This window comes from Cololabis saira, chromosome 17, assembly GCF_033807715.1.
Source record: "Cololabis saira isolate AMF1-May2022 chromosome 17, fColSai1.1, whole genome shotgun sequence".
NCBI classification, from domain to species: Eukaryota; Metazoa; Chordata; class Actinopteri; order Beloniformes; family Belonidae; genus Cololabis; species Cololabis saira.
This window is the reverse complement of record NC_084603.1, coordinates 21050267-21073847: the sequence shown is the minus strand read 5'-3', so window position 1 is coordinate 21073847 and position 23581 is coordinate 21050267. Positions and strand designations below refer to the sequence as shown.

The window sequence follows — 23581 nt, the reverse complement described above, 5'->3', positions numbered from 1 at the left end:
TAGACTCTATTACACAATTACAGAGGTTACGATGTTTTCATGGGTGGGTTTTTTTTTTAATTTTTGGATAGACCCAGCTATTTACACATTTTGTCTTTGTGCTGAGCAAAACTACCTGAGTGCTTATATCAACTTCAAATTAACACACAGGTGTGGAAGCGGCATCAGTCATAGTCATTCTTAGAAAGATATTCTGTTTAATTAACAGATACTTCATGATGAATTTTTATGCTTCAGCTTATTTCCGCATAAAAGTGAAAATCCTTTATTAAGTATCCTTTCTTTAAAACTCAAGGACACACACACACACACACACACACACACACACACACACACACACACACACACACACACACACACACACACACACACACACACACACACACACACACACACACACACACACACACACACACACACACACACACACACACACACACACACACACACACACAAGCCTGGAGAGCCCAAATTCCACACGGAGCATTCCATCATACTGTCACTCACATCTGCTGCCCTTTCTCATTACCGCATTCTCCTGATTCTCCCTTTCTCCTTTACCTCCCCTTCTGTCAAACCCTCTTTTTCCTCTCCTCCTCCACAACATCAACATGATTCCCTTACTTCCTGTACTTACTGCTCCACAAACTGCCCCTCGATGGTAACAAAATAGTACAGTTTCTGAGGCATGGACGGGTGCCGGAGGAAGGCAGGTGAGCTGACATGCTTGTGCAGTTGTACGATGTCCTTTGAGCATCAGACAGCATGTTAACACCCTCAGAAAAAGGCCACAGAGAAGCTTCAATACACCTCGCAAGATTGAAACCAAGAACTGATTTTTCACATGTGCACAATCGTTAAAGTGCCAGAAGCAGACAGCAGGTATCTTTTTTTTTTTTTTGCACCTGTTCCTGAACCTGTGAAAAATGAATCGATGGAAAAATAACCTCTGTGTTGTATTTCAGCTACAACATAAGTAAATCTGTTTGAGCAGATGTAGTTTGCTGCAGTCTTTGCATGATTTTTTTTTTTTTTCCTCCTTCTACTGCTTTCAGACGGGGATAAATGACAAAACCATGTCAGGCTGGTGATGCAAAGAGGATAATTAGAATTCACGAAACACAGTTTGTCCTCAAAAGCAAATCACTTCCCTGGTGCTCAGGGGCTACCAAGGCACAGATCATTTTATATATCAGCACCTAGCAACTGGCAGATGGAGTGAACTTAGAGCAGGCTGCCAAAGCTGATAGGACACTGCAGGACTGCAAAATGAGCTGTGATGATTCCCCTGCTGAGGCCAACAAGGGAGACATACCTCATTATGATGCAGAACATCCTCGAATGCCTGGCCACATTTTACAGCAGCAAGTTGCCCCAATACAAATATGTTCATTCAGTATTGAATATACGTTTTATATATATATATATATATATATATATATATATATATATATATATATATATATATATACTATCATATATATCTATCTAACCTGACATGACATTGTATCAATGTCCAAATGAAAACATACAAGCAAGTCATTAAAAAGTCTGGTTATTTTCTTCTAATACCAAACTCTACTCTGCATGGAGAGAGAAAGGCCATTAAAACGGCACCTGATGTGAGGGCATAAACATACCCTCCTCATAATCATGCATCATGAACCTGACTCCAAGCACACCTTTGTTGTACAAGCAGACAGGAGAATACTCTCATTACAAGCTCAGCCCTGTCCTGAATGAAAACAGAGGTGATGTGCTTTTTTTCTTTTCTTGATCTGGTTTTATGTGGTGTGTTTGGGGGTCCCAGGAGACTCTTTGTACACCCTTATGTCTGTGAGGTGGTAGGTACTATACAAACCCACTAACAGTTGGTTTCTTCAAACATTTTCTTCTCAACATTGTCCATTTGATTGTGTAATTTCCATTTTCATTCAGCCTTTTCGTAATCATTTACAATCTCAGCAATATACTTTTTTTATTTTTCTGGATCACACTAGGCTGATAACTTTCTCATAAATGACATCTGGCTTAAATCATTGTGGAATTTCAATGATTTTTTTTACCACTTCTGAAAGAAAAAGAGCAGACAGAAGATGATAACTACAATCCAGAAAAATGAAAATACAGAAGGATGCTGAGGAAAAGGGGCTGCTACAAGAGAGAGAGACAAAGACAGAGAGGCTGAGACTCCTGGGACGGACCGACGGGGCTGTGGAGAGAGGAGCTTAATTTCCAAACACCATCTGTTACCAGTCCCTGGGTTGAAAGCTCCACTTATGTCAAACCTCCCACAACCACATGCCAGTAGAGGACCACAGAGCTGCAAGACACACAAGAGCCCCTTTCTTGTCTGTCCCCTGCAACATTTACTCCGACACACCTTTTTAACAGTTAGCGAACTGCTTCTCTGGCACCACAAGGGCACAGTAACACTCTTTAGCACAGCTTTTTCAACCTGAATGCTATTTTCTGGGTCAAGGTGGAGTTAAGATTTTGCAGTTTGACATGTTTGATTTCACCTTGAGAAGGGGAAACATCTGTACACCAGTTTCACCGTCCACTTCAGTCAACAGGGTCTTCACAAAGCAGTCAGTTTCTGTTGCGCAGCTCAAATTATCCAAATAAACTGTCAGTATTTAATCTTTGCAGACTGGCATTGACTGAAGAGAAGCCCACAGGGCATGCTGGGTAAATATAGGGCCTACGACTGGGAAAGAATTGCCCACGACTCAAAATGTGTCAATGCAAGTGCCTTCCAGCTACTGTTTCCCCCCTTTTTCCTGGTGAAGTAGGCAGTGAACAGAAATGTCTGCCCTACATTTAAGACTTTTTGGAGGCATGGAAGTGCATCAGACTGAAAGGTGGAAGAAAAATCATATGCATTAAATTGAATATAAAGCTTGAGTGCAGTTGGATAAAGTAGGTACAGCACTTTGGATAATCCTCTTGAGGACGCAGTCATTTCAAGAAAGGGAAGGTCTTTGGAGGTGCAAAGTTGCATTTTTTTCCTTACACTTTTGTATCTCAGACTGTATTTCCCTTGATCCTGTGTGGTATCATTCACATCAAATAAAATAATTCCTCAGCCTGTCCTTTCGCTTTCCTTTTCAGCTTCATTAACATTTCTCCTGCTCTGAAATCAAGTATTCCATACAAGTGTGGGCAACACCGGGAGACAGCCATGAAATCGGGGTTACCCTGAGGACAGACCATTTCCTGGCATTTTAATCGCTTCATTTATACAGTCTCATGGTATTACAATGCAAATTATCTGAAAAGGTCAGCCGACAAAGAGGGATATCTATTGTACTCCAAACAGTGTTTATTTATAAACAGGAAAGGATGAGTTGAGACAGAGGCTGTGTAATAGTGGCATTTGGTCACTTCAAGATTCTTCGTACGATTATTTGGATTAGCAGGGAAGAATTCATGCCGACAGGTAAATTTTTAATCTTGTAACGCTTCAGTGAACCTTGCCCTTATACTTTTCCTTCAGTAAAGAGCGTCATCGTGTGGCTGTTTCCGTTACTACAACTGGCAATTTTAAATCAGCATTTGCAAATGTTTTACTGATCTGAGGTCGAAGTTAAAGAAAACTGAGGTTATTGCGAACAAAATATAAAGCATTGCATGTATAACATTTCCCAGATCAATATCAGAGAAATGGATGGAAACAGACATTCTTGCATGTCTTTTTATGAATGACCGCAGCACCACTGGATGTTAGTCAGGAAAGGTTCAAGTTAACTGCGCTTTTACCTGAGATTTGTTTAGTTGTGGAAACTGTGCCAGAAATATAATACACTGATGCCGATGCAAGTTGTGTACAATCCTGGCTACAAACAATTCCATGCTGACAACTGGTAAAAGTGGATTACATTTATTTTAAATTATTTATGACGTTTTAATCGCCTTCTCTGCTCTTGTATTTATACAGTTTAATTCTTTGTTCTGGTGCCCCTAAATGGCTTTAAAGTAGATTTTTTTTTTCTTATAGTACTTCCTGGTAAACAAAGTTTTTAAATGTACAAAGCTTACACGCTTTCAACATTTACAATGCAATAAACATGAAGGGTTGACTAGTCCGATAGATGCCTGAGCTACAACTATGCTTGATACTAAAAAAGGAACTAAAATGAGCTGACTGAAGATAAAACTATTTTTTATTATCTTAATGAATTGCAGGTTGCTTTCAGGCTGCTTTCAGGGTTTCTTAACCTTTCTGACCTTGAGGCCCAATTTTTTTCAGTACAGAGCGGCCCAGGGCCCAGACAAAAACCTTTATGAAACATGTCAATGTTAACATGCACACGTCAGGCTTGATTTATAGAACAAATCAATCAGTTCAGGGTTATTAATAAAAAAAGAATAATTCGATTTTACTTAAATAAGAAAAAGGAAGGACTCCAAATAAAAAAAAAAAAAATAAATAAATAAATAAATAAATATATATATATATATATATATATATACATATAAATAAATCAATGGGCGGCAGTAGAACGGGTCGTCCAATGATCGGAAGGTTGGCGGTTCAAATCCCGCTCCGTCCCAGTTGCTGTCATAGTGTCCTTGGGCAAGACACCTTACCCACCTTGCCCCGTTTGAATGTTTGGTGGTGGTCGGAGGGGCCGACTGACGCTTCTGTCAGTCTGCAGGGCAGCTGGGGCTACAAACGTAGCTACCACCACCGGTGAGAATGTGTAGGAATTAATAATGGTCTCTGTAAAAAGCGCTCTGGGTGCCTTGAAGGGCCCTATATAAAACAGAGCCATTATCATTAATAAAAAGTAAAATAAATACATTCAAAATAATGTTTTTAAATTAAATAAACCGTAAATAAAATTTAAATAAAGTGCAAATGAAACTATATTTGTGCATGGCAGAACCAGAAGAATCTTTATTTTCTTTCATATGAACAATAATAATAACAATTATACAATTTCCTCTTTTATCTTCACCTCTTGATAAGACACTTGGGCCTGCCTCTGAGACACAATCAAGTCCAGTCTGGGTGGAATGGGGGAAAGGCTCACTCTCAGAGTCGCCTCCAGCGTTGCTCTGAGTTTGTTTCCGGCTTTGGTCTTAGTTGTGGCCACGATGGAGAATCCTGACTCACACAGGTACGTAGTTGTGAATGGGAGGAGTTGTTTCACAGCCCTCAGTGCAAGACATGGGTACTGCCTTGAGACAGCAATCCAGAAGGAGTCCAGGTCCAGTTTGCCCCACTGCAACTTTAAAGTGCTGTCGGTGGAAACTTCCAGAAGCTGGGATTCCAGATATGAGGGCAAAGCAACATCATTTGCAGTGGGATCCACAGAAAACGGGTCCAAAATCCACATGTGTCCCTCTCTGGGATCCTCAGGAAAGTAGTCATCAAATTTCTCTGCCAGTTGTGAGAGGTGCTGAGAGACTGAGTCACTGATATTTACATGGGGGAAGTCTTCCAAAATCTCAGACAAAAGTGGAAACATGTCCATTCTCTTTTCCTGGGTCCTCTTGGTCCACAAAGCAAGACTCCTCTTGAAAGCTTGAACTTTGTCTGCAACAACAAATATGTTGCTGCTTCTTCTTTGAAGTGAGATGTTCAGCTGGTTCAGTCGTGAAAAAATGTCACAGAGGTAGGCAAGTTTTGCTGTGAACTTTGTGTTGGCAAAGTGATCTGCATGAGGATATTTTCTCTCAGTGAGAAATGAGAAGACCTCTTTCCTCATTTCAAACAGACGGTTGAGGACCAGTCCTGTTGAGAGCCATCTCACTTCACTGTGATGGAGCAGCTGGATGTGATCTGCTTGCATGTCCTCACAAAGTTTAGCAAAACATCTGGAGTTCACAGCATTGTTTTTAATAAAGTTGATGGTGTTCACACTTACATCCATCACCTCTTGGAACTCTGACATCGCTTTTGCTGCAAGGCTTTCACAGTGGAGAAAACAGTGTGTCCATTTAGCTTCTGGTGCACGATTGAGAATCTGTACGATGACGCCGTGATGCTTGCCAGTCATTGATGCTGCACCGTCACTGCACACCCCGACACAGTTCTGCCAGTCCATGCCGTTCTCACTGAAGTAGTTATCAATGCAGTGGAAACATTCCTGAGCCGTAGTTCCTGTTAGCTCTCGACAAAACAGCATGTCTTCGTGCAAACTATTGTCCATGCGATAGCGAACAAAAACCAGCAGCAGTGTAGCATTCGTGACATCAGTGCACTCGTCAAGTTGCAAAGAGAAAAATGGGCTACTTTTTACTCTTTCAATGAGTTGTTGCTGTATGTCTGAGGCCATGTCCTCTATGTCAGTTGAGAGTGGGATGGTGAGCAACTTGTTTGCAGCGGCCTCTCCGATCATTTCACGGCACATATCAATAGCACAAGGCAGAACCAACTCCTCTGCTATGGTGAAAGATTTCTTACCCAGTGCCAAACGTCTGGTTTCGAGGTAGCTAGCTTTCAATACACATTTAGAGGCACCAGTCGGTGACACGATAGATTCTTTTTCCATCTGCAACTCATCTTCTTTTCTCTTGAAAAATTCCACCGGCTTTCCCACAAGCGTCGGATGCTTGGTCTCTAGATGCCGCTGTAGTTTTGAGGGCTTCAGAGCTTCGTTGGATAGAGTTATTCCACACTCCACACACTGGGCTCTCGGCACCGCCGCGCTACCTCCGTTTACAAAGCCGTACTTGATGAAGTCCGGATTGTACTTGCGCATGAATTTACTTTTGGTGGGGTTGTCGTCTTCATTTTCCCGTTTTAAAGATTTCTCCATCGTGTTGGCGTATGTTGCACTGGAAAACAAAGGATAAATGATCAGACCAGTGATAAAGTGTTTCCTCAAACCAGAGCTTTTAGTTATCTTTTTAAAATCACATTTTACATCAACACTTCTGTGCAAACTGTTAAGTTTAAATCATATTTTAAATCATATCTGTAAACTGCACACTTAAGTTACTTTAAGTTTAACCTGCAGTACACAAATGGTAAAATACAGTCAAACCAAAACCTTAATAAAGCAACAAAATAATACAGCCTACAAGCAACAAACAATTTCTTATTAGCTCATTACCGTCAATAAGTCTTGTGAAAATTAACTTTATCTCAGGGAAATTCACCTTATTAATACAAAAACTAAACAATTAACATGAACAAATAGTCTTTGCCTTAACGAAATGTAATAAAATACGTTCACTCATGCACAACGCATGTCAGCATTGAGTAATTCCACAAGATGGCGGCAAACGCACGTGTTTACTCTCGAACAAAAGAAAATATACTTTTTAACTTAATAAAACATCACAAAAATATTCTCCTCGAAGCTAAAACATTAAGAAATTATTGAGTACCGTTCCACAGTTAAACTAATTTAACACATACCTGGAAAATAAAGGATAAATGATCCCGCCGCGCCTTCTCTCCCCGTTGGTGGCGCAGACCAAGTAATCGATCCTTGATCCTGGCGGATTTAAACTTACTTTGTTCAAAATAAAGGGTCTTCTCCGTAAAAACACACCTCACTATTACACGGGTCGTGCAGCTACTGTAGCTGAGTGGCTTGTTATTCTCCTCTTTTATAGAGCTCCCCGTCTCCTTCCTCTTGGTTCCCTCCTCCACCGGCTGGCAGTCAGTAACAACTGACTAGTGCATTAGCGCCCCCACATGGTCGGGAGTGGTTATGCAGTCCCGCGGCCCACACGTAAAAAACAGAATTTTCTTGCCCTCTAGGGGGCGCTCGCGGCCCTATGGTTAAGAATCACCGTCCTGGATCAATATCAGAGAAATGGATGGAAACAGACATTCTTGCATGTCTTTTTATGAATGACAGCAGCCCCACTGGATGTTAGTCAGGAAAGGTTCAAGTTAACTGCGCTTTTACCTGAGCTTTGTTTAGTTGTGGAAACTGTGCCAGAAAAATAATACACTGATGCCGATGCAAGTTGTGTACAATCCTGGCTACAAACAATTTCATGCTGACAACTGGTAAAAGTGGATTACATTTATTTAAAATTTATGACGTTTTAATCGCCTTCTCTGCTCTTGTATTTATACAGCAGGGTTTATACAGCAATCCTTATGTTAAATTTAATACCAATTTAATACCTTCAGATTTTTTTTTTAAACTGTCACAACATTAAGCGTTAATCACGGACCTTTTAACATTAATACATATTTTGAAATATAGAACACTATACAGAACAGATTTATAGACTCATTGATGTTGACCAGATGTTTCACATTTATTTCACTTTGTGAATGACAATAAAATAGACTGCTTAAAATGTAAAAGGTAAAAAATAATACCAATTAAAAAAAAAAAAAACCTCTGACAGTGAATTTAACACTTTTAATGGCCTTAAATTTGGCAATTTTAATTTATCACTTTTTAAAACCCCGCGGAAACCCTGTACAGGTTAATTATTTGTTCTGGTGCCCCTAAATGGCTTTAAAATAGTTTATTTTTCTTATAGGACTTCCTGGTAAACCAAGTTTTTAAATGTACAAAGCTTACATGCTTTCAACATTTACAATGCAATAAACATGAAGGGTTGACTAGTCCGGATATGTGCCTGAGCTACAACTATGCTTGATACTAAAAAAGGAACTAAAATGAGCTGACTGAAGATAACTCTATTTTTTATTATCTTAATGAATATAATATTCAGGCTGCTTTCCTCTACATAGATTGAGTCCCAGATCAGAGCTAGATACGATTTTTGCAGTTGCAGACAACTTGAGGAATGGTAACAATGGCAAGAGCCAGAGACCATGAAGATGGACTTTATCAGACACCTTAAAGTAGTTTTTAGACCATGAGTTAATAGGATATAATGCATAAACGCATACATCAGAAAATGGTTGTTCAAATAAATGCAGACACAGATAGTTTTTTTTCCCCAAAATTTTATTTGTTGACAATATACAAGAACATCTTGAGCACGGAGACCAGCCGGGTTGCACAGGCTCACTGCAAGAAAAAAAAAAAAGAAACATCAATACCAAAACATGTTACTGCTACTGCAAGAGTAATATATTTACAATTTAAGAGTTTAGCTGAAAATGTAATACAAGCAAATTGTTAATGGTAATTTCAAACTCAGCAGTTCAGAGTACCGTTATAACTTTCAAGAACCCAATTTTCAGTGTAAAATTCACACACTGCTAGTCTTTTAGTTCAGCCCAGCCAACACGCACACCAAAAACTAAGATCCACATGCTTCACTCAGTTTGTATTTACTAAAGGTTTCACCGTCAAAAACCTGAGACAGTATACATTTAAGTCAGAGAGGGTAAAGCCTACAGGATATATCCATTACAGCAGAGACAGAGTTGTACGGTAACTGGGGTGGTGGAAAAACTTGACTATCCAGGAGTTTGAAACATGGGAAAGGGAGAGGAAACTAAGGAAAAACTGGTGGGAAACATAGAACGACATGCACAGCTCAAGTCTATCACTTAGGATGTGCAACACAATAGCACACCATGCTTGTTCTGCTTCTATACCTGCAAACCGACACCTCATTTCTGCAAAAGAAATCCATGGGAAGCAACGCCAAGAACAAAAGATGGAACAAAATAATGTTAACATGGTGAATATGTAAACATCAAATTAAAAAGATCGCTGAAAGGTCTGACAATGGCTGCATGCACCACATTCAAAAGGAAATACACTGTAGAAAACAGCTGGTAATGTTTGACCAGGCAGCTGAGCTGCAGTTATTAAAGATGGACTAGTATGCTATTAAACACATTCAAATTCAGAGACCTATTCTATGAATGGGTGAGTGACTGTCGGGTGATAAAGGAGTACACAAGGTGCTCTAAAAAACAAAAACTAACTAACTAAAGAAGGGTATGCCACCTATTAGTACTTTTTATGATTTCATTAACTGATTAGAGGATTTTCTCACACTTTATTTCTAAAAAAAAAAAAAAAAACCATGGTTTACAAGACCACTCTGTTCATCGTTAGTACTGGGGGAAGGAATAGTTAGGCAAGTATAAACCAGTGGGTGAAATCCTTTCAATACTGGATACAGCATAAGCATCCAGAGGGGATTCAATGAAGCTTTGGCTCCTTAATATATGGGAGGTTAAGCAGAGATGTTCCAATACCATTATTCATTTTATGATACCAGTTATGATACTGGGGCTTTAGGCATTAGCCGATATAGATATCAGATTCCATACCAGTTTTTTTTCCTCTTAATATTTACAACTAATCTTCTATGATTGTCATTGTAAGGTGATTGACTGTCATTGTTGGGTTGAGGTCTGGTTTAGCTTAAGCACATGCAAACAATAATGACCACTGACCATATAGCATTTTCATCCATCTAGTATGACAGTCCATTTAAAATAAAGGAATTATTATTAAATTAAGCCTAAATCTGTCAAGTAAAAAAAAAAAAAAAAAAAAACTAATTTATGTATCTTAACATTATGTAGGTCCAATTATCCAGTGTAAGGTTGACTGCCAGCACTTCCTTTAGTTTACACTAAATATGTTCAGTCTGGCACTGTTTGGCCAACGGAGGCGGGTCATCCAGGATGATGAGTTCTGTCTGTTACTGCTAAGGCCTTTCTTTGGAAAATCATCCTCACTTCTGAAAAAACAACTTCACAGTTTGCTGCTCTGGGTTGTCTGTTTTTTTTCCTTTAGTTTAATAAACTTAGGCTTCTTCCACATGATGGTTCCTACAAAGCTCAGTAAGGTTCGCTCCTATGTGCAGCAGCATTCGTACTACCTCTGGAAACCGCAGCCTTGCATAATGAGTTTGTCGCTTTTTTCATTTGGAATTTTGCAAGATAGTGCTATTTTGTCAACATTGTACCACCTAGAAGGCTAGGTCTTTTTTTTTTTTTAAAAAGACTAAATTTGCAGGTATTTCCGGTGCTGATATTGGAATTGGAACAACTCTGGCGTTAAGGGTATAAAGGCAGGAGTTAGCTACCATCTAGGGTCCTGGATTATCTGCACACTGTAGTTAGTCTACTTATGGACAAAATTTACCTTCTACAGTTTCCGAAGACAATTTGATACAATTGGAAAGATGGAAAAGGAAATTAAAGCGGTAAAAGAGCAGTGGGGGAAACAAAGATTAACAGGATCGCAAAAGACCAGGTGAACAATGAAAATTCAAGAAAGAATTATACATGATGTCCTTTCTAACTTCAGCATTGTATTTGCCTGGATTAGGGGAGAAAACACTGTCGCTATTAACACAAGAGTATTAATTCTAAGAGAAAATTCCAGTTAAATTTGAAAATACAGTAAAGAACATTCAACACAAATTTAGATTACAATACCTTCTTGCCAGCAGCGCCAACACTGGCCTTCTTGATACCTCGTACTTTCTTCATTCTGTTCTTGCGTTCTTTGCGCTGTTTTCTTGAGGTCTTCTTTTTCTCGTACAGTCCGTGCTGGGGAACAAAAAAAAGAAAGTTAAAATGTTGTACAATACTCCCAACTGTTCAGGATACCTCACATCCCATAGTCGTCAGGTAAATGTGAAGTGACTTTTCAAAAAAAGATTACCAAGTAAAATTTAATGACATAACTCTTTAAAGAAATTTAAGATAAAAGAAAAAAAAGACAATCGGATTTTTCAGATGGTAAAATAGTACTAAAATAAAAAAAAGGCGGAAAAAATTAAATGTATCCCAACAGCAGAAAAGTAGTAAATGGAGGTGTTAATTTTGCTATTCCACCCACTTTTATTGAGATCATTTAAAATAAGCAACCTAACTGTTAAAATCTATATAGAATCATGAATTACTGGAATATTTTCAGGTCTTTGGCCTAAAAAGTCAGTCAGATAAGCTTCACAAATTAACCACATATTTTCTAAATCTTTCCCAACAATTCGGTCTATAATCCAAGTACAGTATCATTTTCTCTCTTTACAGTTTTACATGACATCAAATTTTCCTAACTCAGCTAATTCTACTGATAATTAAAATGTAAAAGGCAAAATGACTCACATCCATTAGCTGACAACTCTATTATAACTATATTTGTCCAATTTAAGCATTATGAGCCACCAGATTAAACACAAAGCTCTTAAATTAAAACACATTTCCCAGAGAACGCCATGTGACATGCATAACATGACATTTTGTGTGCTAGAGCAGTGGTCCCCAACCTTTTCTGAACCGCGGACCAGTTTAATATCAGACAATATTTTCACGGCCCAATCTAAAGGTGTAGCTGAAACTAAATAAAATGACAAGATCGGCATTAAAAACTGTGCTATTTTCTCTATGATAATAATAAAACATTTTCGAAAAAATAAAATCATGGAAATTGTAAATTACCTAACGGCAGTAGAAAGTGTGTCTGAAAGACTAAACGAGTGTCGGGAATGCTAAAGCGGTGCCTAACTGACACAAAAAGCACCTGCTGATAAGGATTGGTTTTCTTTGCAAAATTTCATGCCGTATTTATGTCCATCATGAGTTTGGTTGCCATGGTTATTCACGTATTGTGGTTAACGGTAGCCGACCGAGCAGCTGCGTCGGTCTGCATTCAAGTTAAATGAAACTTATATGAATGTAAAAAGACTAACTGTATTTTATTTTATTCCTTTATAGCTCTTAAGGTGTGTTTGCAGTGTATTTACATCCAAGGAATAAAAACATTGTGAACCATCAGTTTGAGAGTCATCCATCATCAGTCGGGGCTACAGACATTACTTTTTCTCTCTGTGCGGCCCGGTACCATATGACCCACGGCCAGGTAAGTAAAAAAAAAAAAAGGGGGGGGGGGTATATAAACACATTTCAAAACACTTGACCTCTTCACACAAACATGCAAACGGCTCCAAACTCACCCTGGCAAGTCTGTGTTTGGGCTCATTCTTCTTGGCATAGTCTAAAGAGTCGTAGACCATGGCAAAGCCTGTTGTCTTTCCACCACCGAACTGAGTCCTGAAGCCAAAGACGAACACCACGTCAGGGGTGGTCTTGTACATCTTGGCAAGCTTCTCCCTGATTTCAGTCTTGGGGACTGTGGCCTTTCCAGGATGGAGGACATCGACAACCTGCAAACACAAGCCATGGTGCATAAATGAGTCTTTGAACAAGTTTGATGACAAGAAATAACAACAGTAGCAGCATGCATTAAGCCTTACCATTTGCTTCCTCTGAAGCAGCCGGTTTGTCATGAACTTGCGGGTCCTGACTGTTACTGTGTCATTCTGGTGATGAGAGAAAAAAGGAGATAATTGATTATTGATAAGTATAAACAAAAGCTCTGCCAGTGAGTTCAGCCATTTCTCTCACGTCCCCCGAGCTGTAGCATTACCTCCAACTACGAGACTATCCAACATGTCAATAAAGAAATAAATCTGGAAACCTAAACGTTTCTTTCCAGCCTCAGTATAAACCTGATCAACATGTGATATTGATCAATCGACGGCCCTCGCTGCAGCACCTGTGTAACTAGCGCTGGCACCTTCAGGCTAACTCTACACGTTTAAAAGTAACACATAATCACCACCTCTAGGTCAACAAACACACGCCTTAGATAAATATAGTCCGCTACGAACATAAAACAGTCTAAAAATGTAGAAAGCGTGTGTAAAGATCCGTTCAGAGCGGGTTATCGCGGCGTGTTTGGAGTCGGAACTGATGACACTCAGTTAGCCTCGGAAACATGCCTGTATTTCATCTAAAATGTTTCTTACATCGTCAATATTGTCGTTTTACAACAGTGAGAGCTTTGAGCATCACATTCTGTGTAAATGGTGTGCTTTGGTGAACGGATGGCTGCGATATTCGTGGATTTTAAGCTTAATTTTTACAACAACTCACCATCTTGACGCCGGCCTCGCTCAGGGACGTAAAAAAGGAGGAAGGACCAGCAGGCGGCCCGATTAATGCCTGCGGAAAATTCAGCAGAGGCGCACAGGGATTGCCTGATTTAAAAACACATTTTACTCGACGAAATGTATTGGCAGTAAACATACATCACCGTGAAAAAGCAAAGTGTAGTATCTGAGAAATATTACAGAGGAAGGAACTATATCATTTTAATCAAGTACTTAGACAAATATAGCTTTTTCAAAATTATATTAAAACTTTTAAACAATATAGTGGGAAACCATAAAATAAAATAATAAATCAGAGTGTATATATATATATATATATATATATATATATATATATATATATATATATATATATATATATATATATATATATATATATATACATACATACATACAGGACTGTCTCAGAAAATTAGAACATTGTGATTTTCTGTAATGCAATTACAAAAACAAAAATTCTGGATTCATTACAAATCAAATGAAATATTGCAAGCCTTTTATTATTTTAATATTGCTGATCATGGCTTACAGCTTAAGAAAACTCAAATATCCTATCTCAAGAAAATGTAATATTCTGGGAATCTTAATCTTAAACTGTAAACCATAATCAGCAATATTAAAATAATAAAAGGCTTGCAATATTTCAGTTGATTTGTAATGAATCCAGAATGTATGACATTTTTTATTTTTTTTTAATTGCATAACAGAAAATAAAGAACTTTATCACAATATTCACAATATTCTAATTTTCTGAGACAGTCCTGTGTGTGTGTGTGTGTGTGTGTGTATATATATATATATATATATATATATATATATATATATATATAAAATATTAGTTTTGGGCACACAAACTTCGTTAAACCTATTGGGAGGGCTTTAGGACAAACTTACTGTCTTCATATCCGGACTAATTTACCTTTCTTGGACAAAAATTTGGCTTTCAAATGTCATCCCTCGTGTTCCCCAGGCATCAACTTCTGCTCTTCTCTCGACGCGATTCAATGAACAAAACAAGATGATATGAGGGAGGACATGGTATTTGCTGAATAAATAAACAAGTGGATGAAACAACTAAATGCTTACAAAGAGTTTACTTTTAGGTAATCAGTGCCTATGAAATGACAGTTTTGAGGCAGGAAAAGAGTTCTTTATTTTTTAGCACATTTCCTGCTTTTTCACTAAAACAGAAAAAATAATAGCCTTTTCTCAATAATGACTTCACAAAATCCCATTTGTTATAGTCATCGTCACTCTTGCAAAGTTTAATGCATTCTCAATTTAACTAAACTTCGCACCTTTATGAAAGTTTGTTGTAACTGTAATCTCGCTGTTAGACAAGCAACTAAACAAAAAGAAAGCAACTGAAAAGACAAACTCTTATTTTGTTTTCTGTTACACAATTTTATTGATCTTGCAGCAACAGTGTCCACTGGCATTGGAGTTTCATTTGAAATGAAGTTACTTGAAATCAAAATAGAAGATTACAGTAAGGTTGTTTCAAATCTCTTTCAATACATGTTAAGCCCTCATTGTCAACCAAATAGATTTGAAATCATTCTGCCACCTGAATTATGATGTCACAACATAAGAAGACTTTTATGGCCAAACAAAAAATGTGCAATGCAAAGGATTTTGTCACCTAACTTTGCCAGAGTTAATCACAAAGCCAAAAAGAAAACAAAAATCTTTGACAGACATCATTCATTGATTCCAGTCATACAGAGAAGAAAATCTTGACTGAAAAACACGAACTGTGTGGTGATTCGTTAACCAGGTTGAGAGCTCGTATTTGCACAGTCAGCAAATGGTACTATGTGGCATAGAAATAAAACCAAATTATTGGGATAAAATGAGTGTGACACTTTAACACCGTCATCTGAACTTCAGATTCCCACAATGTCACATATGTCAGATCTCTAAATTCACAGCTGTTTGAGGAAGAATATTGTCAGGAAAATAAAATATGTTTTGCTCAATTGCCAAGTACAGTGTTACTCTGAAAAAATAAACATCTGTTGAAAAGTACAAATTGATGAGGAGGAAACTAGTTCAGTTACTGCATTTCATGTAAAGTAAGGCATGGGTGGCCGTGACACGTGAACAGAATAAGGTAATGTCAAACGGATTAAGGACACTGGGGACAGATTTGTAGATCGATTGGGCAGCATCCATCCAACCAGATGCTGACTTTGTTTTCTGTTTTCTTGACATGTCTAACACACCCAAACAAGTACCCTCAATACTTAGAAACTGTATTAAAAATAAACGCATATAAAACATCTAGTTTTATTTCAAGTTTATCCAAAGCTCGTATCTTATTCCAATTAACCAAATATTTGTTGTTCTACATGTTTCTCTGGTCTGGATATAAAAAAACAAAGAAAAACACCAGAAAGAGGGTGCCAAGTATCACTTCCTTCTTAGTTAGTCAAAACCTGATAAAGCTCCTGCCTAGATAACAATTCTGATCAAAGTTTATTACATTTTCTTGTTAGATTCAAGGGGCTTGAGCTCTTTATATCTATGAAAAGGAATTCTGCATCAAAAGCTGGATTTCAAATTGAAAGTTTTCAAATTTGCTTTATATATAAATTTCTTCACAAATATAAAACTTCAATTGTACCGTAAAGTTCATTCTAAAAAAAAAAGATTCTTCTCAAAATTGGAAAGTCCTTTAGCTTTTATTTGGTGATAGAGACTAAAATATCGGAATGAAATGAAATCTTAAATTGTCTGATTGGGAAAACAAAAAACAAAACAGCATCCCTTTAAATACCATCACCAGAACGGAAGTGGTCCAACTAATTAGAGATTGTGGAGCTTTTTCAAGTAGTTCCCAAAAACAAACAAACAAAACAAAAAAAATATCACTTAAATAAATTGCTTAAGAGGGTTTTCAAAACCAAATACTGTGATGAATATCAAAGCATTAACATGACTCTTAGGGCCATTTAAAAAAAAAAAAAAAAAAATTCCAGATTAACTTGTTATATCATCAGTTTTTCAGCGCACCCTATACGGGGTCTTGACTCACAGATAAGCTGCAAGATGGGCACTTCGATTGACCAATGGGACAATTTGTTTGGGTACAAAATATTCAGGTCTGCTCCCTTGCTGTGTAAGTGCTGATTTGTACTGTGACAAGTAACCATGGGAAGGTTAGTCAAATAAACCTAATACTGAGACTTGGCCACTCCGTATGTGTATGTATGACATATGGTTTGTACACATTACATCCAGCAGTGAGACAAAGAACTAAAGAAGACGGCTGCCATGAGGGCTCACAACATCGGTTTTCTATAAGCCAAGCCACTGGCACTCTTGATGCCAGGTCATTTCCTTATGCTGGTGTGGTTCCAGTCTGTTAGATGTCCATTTCAAACTGAGCATCGTCACCTTGAAAGAAAAAACAAGAGAAATAACAAGGTTTTAAAACACGTTTTGAACAGACTGGGTTGATAAAACATTATCATAATGTATTTGAAGAGCGTATAAGTCAAATCTGCATAACAGATTATAATGGTTTGTCAAAATGAAATTAAACTGGCAGAAAATTAATGGCTATTGTTAACGATACTCAACATTTTAGCCACTCAAATTAGGAATAACTGTATTACTCCAGAGTCACACCAGGCATCTTGGGGGAAACCTCAGCTTCCACTAGGAACGTTGAACAAGTGGAGTCCTGCATGTTCAGTTGGATATATGAGATTACCAGTTTACCTGCAGGTTTGGTTATAACGTTCGATTTATGCAGTTATCTGTACATTTGAAAGGCGCATTTCTTGCCATGTCTTGCCCTTTCTGCTATAATATTTATAAAAAAAGATGAGTGGTGTCAAATAAAATGTGCTTTTCAATTTCTAAACGGAACCTCTTCTCATATGTGGTTGACTTCTCTCCTGAGAACCTCTGACTCCCTTCCATGTGACCTCTGCAGGTCAATGTTATCGGGATGCATGAGTCGGAGCCTGCTTGTGGTGTTTTATTTTGAACATACACCAGATTCACTATGCTTTTCTTGCTTCCAACTTCCTGTCGGCTCGATTTGTTGAGAGTGAAAAGACCCAGCGTGTATCTGTAACACAGTAGGGTAGATAGTCACTTCTGAGTTGCCTCTAAGACAATGAGGGCAGGGTTTCTGGTCGGACCACTCTCATTTACTATAAAGGCCAAGAATCACTACGCCCAGCGCAGTGCAGCCAGACTGCAGAACTTCCACACCCCGTGGGGCCGAGGGTCAGAGTAACAACTCTGTAATTCCTATAGCATCTGACTTGACTGTTGACCAGATTATACAACACCTGTCTTTCCACAACCAACTCTAGGGACTCCAGAATAGTTCCCACTATTTCAAAACACATTTCAAAATGTTGGGACATGGTCATGTTTGCTACTTTGTTGCATGATTCCTTATTTTTATAAGGAATCTTTGTGTCAGTGTTTGGTACCTTGATGACCAATAGCTGCAGCTTTGGTAGCAAAATCTTTTACCATTCTTGGTTAGTACAAGATTGAAGCTGCTTAATTGTATGGGGGCCCAACTATTGTATTGTTTCATAACACAGCAAATGCTTTGGGTGGGTGACAGGTTCAGACTGAATAGCACCCTGTTTTTATAACTATTGAGCAAGTTTTGTCATAGCATTGCTGAAATAAGCAAGGACTTCCCTGGAAAAAGAGAGAGAAAGAAAAAAAAGATGTTGCTCTTCTTGCTCTACAATCTGTTCAAGTTGTCCATGCCAACCACACTAATGCACACCAGAAGCCATGACTGCAGTAATCACAAGCTGGATGGTCTCTTTTTAGCCCAGAACATACTGTGCCAATCATTTCCAAACAGAATTTCATATTTTGATTGAGACCATGTGGTTGCTGAGACCACGACAGTCCTCCACTTAATCGCAGTCCGTCTTAAACGAGTTTGGGCCTCACAGAGATGGTTTTTTGATGTTTTCGTCTTTTTAACTTGCGTTTGTGGTTGGAATAAATAAACTTTGTTAACTGCTAAGGCTTTTCAGACATGTTCCTGAGCCCCTGCAGTTATTTATATTGCAGCTGTGAGTCCGTTCTTAATGTCCTGCTGCCACAGGGCCTAAAGGTCGTGGCCTTTAAATACTGGTGTACGGAAATTTCCCTCAATGCTCTAAACCTTCTTATGGCATTATGCACTGGTGATGATTAAATTATTTATTTTTTGGTAATTTTATGCTATGACATTTTATTTCAAGGGGTTTTTAACTCTGCTTTACTCTTTGTCTTTCAGAGAGCTGTTCCCCTACCTGCCTCTTTCAGACACTGTTTTGATAAGTAATCATGTGGCAATTAACCTATTCACTTCCTTCCTCTTCTTTTGTGTCTCAATTTGTTTGCTTCTGGTATAAGAAGATAGGGACAGTTCTCAGTTTCATTTTTTTGACATGATTCTTTTCTGGCAATTCTTAAAATTTAAGTTAAACGCTCTGAAAATCATTTTATTCTGTATTTGTATCTTTGATTTTACAATTACCTCTTAAGTAACACTTTTTCTTTCATGCAATGTAATGTTTCCATGTCACATATCGCACAAGATTAAAAAAAAAAATAGGATTTCATTTTTATAAAAAAAATTTTACCAGTTGTGGGCTTGCCATCATGGTTGTTGATGTGGTTGTTGGCTTCATTTTTCTTGTTCTCATTCAGGACAGTTTGGCTGGTCACTCCAGGGATGACAGGCAGATGTGCTGGAGGAGTCTGGGCAATGGGAGAATTACGCCTGTCCAGTAGAAACTTACGATCATAGATGATCCGGGTTCCTATAACAAGTCACATCAAGTTTATCTGAATCTGTTAGCTAAAAGGCTAGGTTTCATCCTGTCAACTTGCATCTACTTGTCTTAAAACAGATACGTGAACTCAGAACACATTCAGCAGCCCCACCAGCTAGTTTATTTTGTAGCAGATACAGAGGTTTGACAGTAAAACCAATGAATGCAGTAAACCTTTAAGTGGAGGAAACAGAGCACACTGGTTTATTTGTGGCTCTTAAAATATGAGTTGGTAAAAACATGTTCCCCCACACAGAAAACTTTTCAGGAAAACAGGACTAGAAAATGTACTGTGACTCAGATACATATGCTATGATGCAACACAGCAATCATTTTCTTAGCGACAATGGTGTTACAAATAAAAACAATTGCTGTCTGAATATGTTAATTATAAAACAATACATCAGAAGATGCCACCCTGGACTGAGAAATTGTGACAGACTTTTTTTTTTACTGTTTTCTTACATTTCTTTCGCTGCAGGGTTCGCTCCAGGGTTAACTCCAAGAAAGGTTCAAATTTGTTTGCATCCTATACTATCAACATGTGGAATTCCTTACCGACAGCCATAAAAGAAAGCAAATCCCTAATCTCCTTCAAGTCTGCCCTAAAAAGCCAGCTACAGGAGGCTGCTACTCATAACTGGGAATAATCAAAGCCTCTACTGCACATCCCGCTGTTCCTTCTGATTATCGTTTCTTGTTTTTGTTTTGTTTTTGTTTAGTTTTCTGCTTTTGTTTTGTATTACCTAGCTTATTCTATTTGTCTCATCACCTTTTTAGTCTCTCTCGGTGCAAAATAACAGTAATTCCCCCCTTTTCTTTTTTTTACAATCTTCCCTACAAAGTACTGCTTCTTACCTGTATGCCATTCAATGTTATATGAGTTTAAAAAAGGTCTCCATTGTAAACAAGTGTAATGCTTTCTTGGAATAATGCCTTTTAGTTGACTTTGTATCAGCGAATCTGTACTGTCATGAAACTGTACCTGATCCTATGCAATTCTTCTAATAAATTCTTCAATCAATCAATCAATCAATCAAAAAGCATTTATTGCTTTTTTTATATTTTACCATTCACGATAAATCGTCAAAAAAACTTCCCCACGGTAAGAATTTGTCATCTCACGGTAAAAACGATAAATTCCCGTCGATGATGTTTTTGTGTAAAGCCGGATTTATGGTTCTGCGTTAAATCCACGCACAACGTACGTGAAGGAAGGAAGGAAGGAAGATATGAGCCTAAAAGAAAGAAATGAGCCTAAAAGAAAGAAAGAAAGAAAGAAAGAGAGAGAAAGAAAGAAATGAGAAAGAAAGAAAAAGAAATGAGAAAGAAAGAAAAAGAAATGAGAAAAAGAAAGAGAAATGAGAAATGAGAAAGAAAGAGAAATGAGAAAGAAAGAAAGAGAAATGAGAAAGAAAGAAAGAGAAATGAGAAAGAAAGAAAAAGAAAGAAAGAAAGAAAGAAAGAAAGAAAGAAAGAAAGAAAGAAAGAAAGAAAGAAAGAAAGAAAGAAAGAAAGAAAGAAAGAAAGAAAGAAAGAAAGAAAGAAAGATTCCTGTTGATGACGTTTTTGTATTGGTATTTTTTTTAATCGTTATTGGGATAAATGCCAGAAATGATCATGATAAATGTTTTAGTCCATACGGCCCATCCCTAATTACAGGCAAGCAAAACGTCTTCATACTTTCCAAATACAATTTTATTTAATGCAATAATAATCCATGCTGTATCTAAAAACCCCTGCGTTGGAAATCAGCCAATCAGAAGGCAGACAGCGAGCAGGGGGCGTGGCTAATCTTTGTTTTTGTTTTGAACGGGATGACACGGCAGCCTAGGCCACAATTACTGGAGCAGTCTGAGGTGAGGTGAGAGCACGAAACCCCCCCCAAAAAACCCAAGTATGCTCATTTTCAGGCACAAACTACGGGATGCCATCTCACCTCCAGGAGTGGTGGAAAATAAAGTGCCTCCGGGGGTGGTACAGTAGTCATGAGGTAGCTGGGTTGTGTCGTTGATCAACACCGTCCTGGTCGGGATGGCCCTGCTCTCGGTCAGCTGACGACTGGTCGACATTTTCGTGGCAGACTCGGTGACAAATCCTGCAGCTACAGAAAACTGGGGTGTTTATTTTCCCGACGGACGGTGGAAACCTGGGCCGTTCCCCACTCTTTTATAGCTTCCCAAAAGCTTTCTTGTCTCTCCTTTCGTCCTGCCAGTCGTCAGCACCGCTCCCTCCCTCGGCAAGGCAGGAAGCACGACGAGCTGCAGCCGGATGTTAAGTCACTGATGGAACCTGCCTTTTAAAAAAAATCATTATATTTTTAATCAACTATGAAAAGTTTTTCCCTGTATTCTCTGACTAACATTTTATTTATAACTGTCTTGACCTTTCCTTATTTATTTATCCTTTATTTATTCAGGAAAGTCCCATTGAGATACAATATCTCTTCTGCCAGGGAGTCCTGGTCAAGATAGCAGCAAAAAAATAAATTCAGTTTCATATAAAAGAAAATACATACAAGAACAAGTAACTTTACAAAAAATAAAAAAATATCAAAACAAGAAACAAACATAAAACATACAAGGATCAGAAAGCTAAAAAGAATTCATGACAAGAATGACACTTGATTAAAAACAATGACATTGTTCTTTAAAAACTGATTTTAACATGTGTTTGAACATGTTAAGAGAGGGTAAATATTTAAGGTTGAGTATTATTGTTTTCTATGCATCTGATTCTATTCCTCATACCTGTTTTATTCTCCTGTTTTATTTATTTATGTATTTATTTTATTCTCTATTTACTTACTCATCTTTATTATTATTATTATTATTATTATTATGACTGTTACCATCATTATCTATATTATGACTTCTTATTCATACTAGATATTTTTATAATTTACTCCATCATTGTATGTGCTGTTCCACACTATTGTATACCTTGTTGGTTTTTGTATAGCAAGATTTGCTAATAAAGTTTAAAAAGAATATTATATTTACATTCATCCAAACTTTGATATATTTACAGTGGAATTAAACTTTTATATATGCACTTTAGAGCTAATGTCAAATAAGAAAAGTGAACGAAGACTGCTGTACTTTAATAGCTTACTTTCAGTTACTCCAGAATAAGGAGATATTTTGTGCTTTATTTTATTTTAATTTATATGTTTTCTTATGTTTTTATATTTGTATAATCCAATTGTAAATATCTATACTGAGAAAGATTTTATTTTACATACAAAATGAATGTCTGTATGCCTGCAGTTTTTCAATAAAGTTGGAATTTTTTATTATTATATTTACATTTATTTTCTCCTATTCTTTCTTTTAAAAAATCAGAAAATGCTTAAAAATATACTTAACTAACCTTTTAGCAACTGAAAAATTGCCAACTGTTAAAATTCAATCAAACAATCCCAGTATTTTATTTTATTTGGGTTTTTTTTGAAGATGTGTGTGTGTGTGTGTGTGTGTGTGTGTGTGTGTGTGTGTGTGTGTGTGTGTGTGTGTGTGTGTGTGTGTGTGTGTGTGTGTGTGTGTGTGTGTGTGTGTGTGTGTGTGTGTGTGTGTATGTGTGTGTGGATTCACCTGAAGATGACAATAAGTAGTTAAAAGCAATGGGTAGAAATTAATTAAGATAATGACATTTTGTTCTTCATGATTAAGAATGTTTGTTGCAATTTTACTTAATTTTCCAATTGGACTCCTCCGCAGACATCTCTGGTATATGACTCATTCTAAATGCTTATATCACAATTTGCTAATTTTGGCATGCCATGTTCTATAAATTATGTAACTCACAATAATTTGTTGCGATTGAAATGCACAGGACACAGCTCATTAATATGGATAAAACACCATACCGAGGAAATAACAGTTACTGAGAAAGATGTGGCATCACGCCAGAGGCTGGAGGAGATTCTGGAAAGACATACTGCA

The 23581-nt window shown here is 37.6% G+C and overlaps 3 protein-coding genes across 4 annotated transcripts; all 3 read right to left on the bottom strand.

Annotated features, from left to right (window-relative positions):
* Positions 1 to 4883: 4883 nt before the first annotated feature.
* Positions 4884 to 7608, bottom strand: LOC133463437 (SCAN domain-containing protein 3-like). Its single transcript, XM_061744980.1, has 2 exons — positions 7376 to 7608; positions 4884 to 6789 (listed from the first exon to the last, which is right to left on the bottom strand). Exon 2 carries the CDS (start codon positions 6768 to 6770, stop codon positions 4938 to 4940), a length of 1833 nt encoding a protein of 610 aa, XP_061600964.1. The 5' UTR covers positions 6771 to 6789; positions 7376 to 7608; the 3' UTR covers positions 4884 to 4937.
* Positions 7609 to 8881: 1273 nt separating this feature from the next.
* rps24 (ribosomal protein S24) lies at positions 8882 to 13856 on the bottom strand. 2 transcript variants are annotated; one of them, XM_061745390.1, is made up of 5 exons: positions 13811 to 13856; positions 13129 to 13194; positions 12829 to 13038; positions 11306 to 11419; positions 8882 to 8963 (listed from the first exon to the last, which is right to left on the bottom strand). In XM_061745390.1, exons 1-5 carry the CDS (start codon positions 13811 to 13813, stop codon positions 8961 to 8963), a joined length of 396 nt encoding a protein of 131 aa, XP_061601374.1. In that variant the 5' UTR covers positions 13814 to 13856; the 3' UTR covers positions 8882 to 8960. The 2 variants fall into 2 exon arrangements, with proteins under 2 accessions (XP_061601374.1, XP_061601375.1); XM_061745391.1 differs by lacking the exon at positions 8882 to 8963 and adding an exon at positions 9431 to 9441.
* Positions 13857 to 15207: 1351 nt separating this feature from the next.
* eif4ebp2 (eukaryotic translation initiation factor 4E binding protein 2) lies at positions 15208 to 21889 on the bottom strand. Its single transcript, XM_061744975.1, has 3 exons — positions 21577 to 21889; positions 19446 to 19625; positions 15208 to 17226 (listed from the first exon to the last, which is right to left on the bottom strand). Exons 1-3 carry the CDS (start codon positions 21707 to 21709, stop codon positions 17195 to 17197), a joined length of 345 nt encoding a protein of 114 aa, XP_061600959.1. The 5' UTR covers positions 21710 to 21889; the 3' UTR covers positions 15208 to 17194.
* Between the last annotated feature and the right edge of the window lie 1692 nt (positions 21890 to 23581).

What these genes read in the sequence shown, in the direction of transcription:
- LOC133463437 (XM_061744980.1), bottom strand. Translation starts at nt 6,770, where the DNA reads ATGGAGAAATCTTTAAAACGGGAAAATGAAGACGACAACCCCACCAAA.
- rps24 (XM_061745390.1), bottom strand. An exon ending in TGCTTCAGAGGAAGCAAATG is followed by an intron (nt 13,039 to 13,128) that starts GTAAGGCTTAAT and finishes TTGTGTTTGCAG; the next exon opens with GTTGTCGATGTCCTCCATCC. An exon ending in CCAAACACAGACTTGCCAGG is followed by an intron (nt 11,420 to 12,828) that starts GTGAGTTTGGAG and finishes TTTGTTCCCCAG; the next exon opens with CACGGACTGTACGAGAAAAA.
- eif4ebp2 (XM_061744975.1), bottom strand. Translation starts at nt 21,709, where the DNA reads ATGTCGACCAGTCGTCAGCTGACCGAGAGCAGGGCCATCCCGACCAGG. An exon ending in ATTTTCCACCACTCCTGGAG is followed by an intron (nt 19,626 to 21,576) that starts GTGAGATGGCAT and finishes GACTTGTTATAG; the next exon opens with GAACCCGGATCATCTATGAT. An exon ending in TGATGGCAAGCCCACAACTG is followed by an intron (nt 17,227 to 19,445) that starts GTAAAATTTTTT and finishes TTTTCTTTCAAG; the next exon opens with GTGACGATGCTCAGTTTGAA.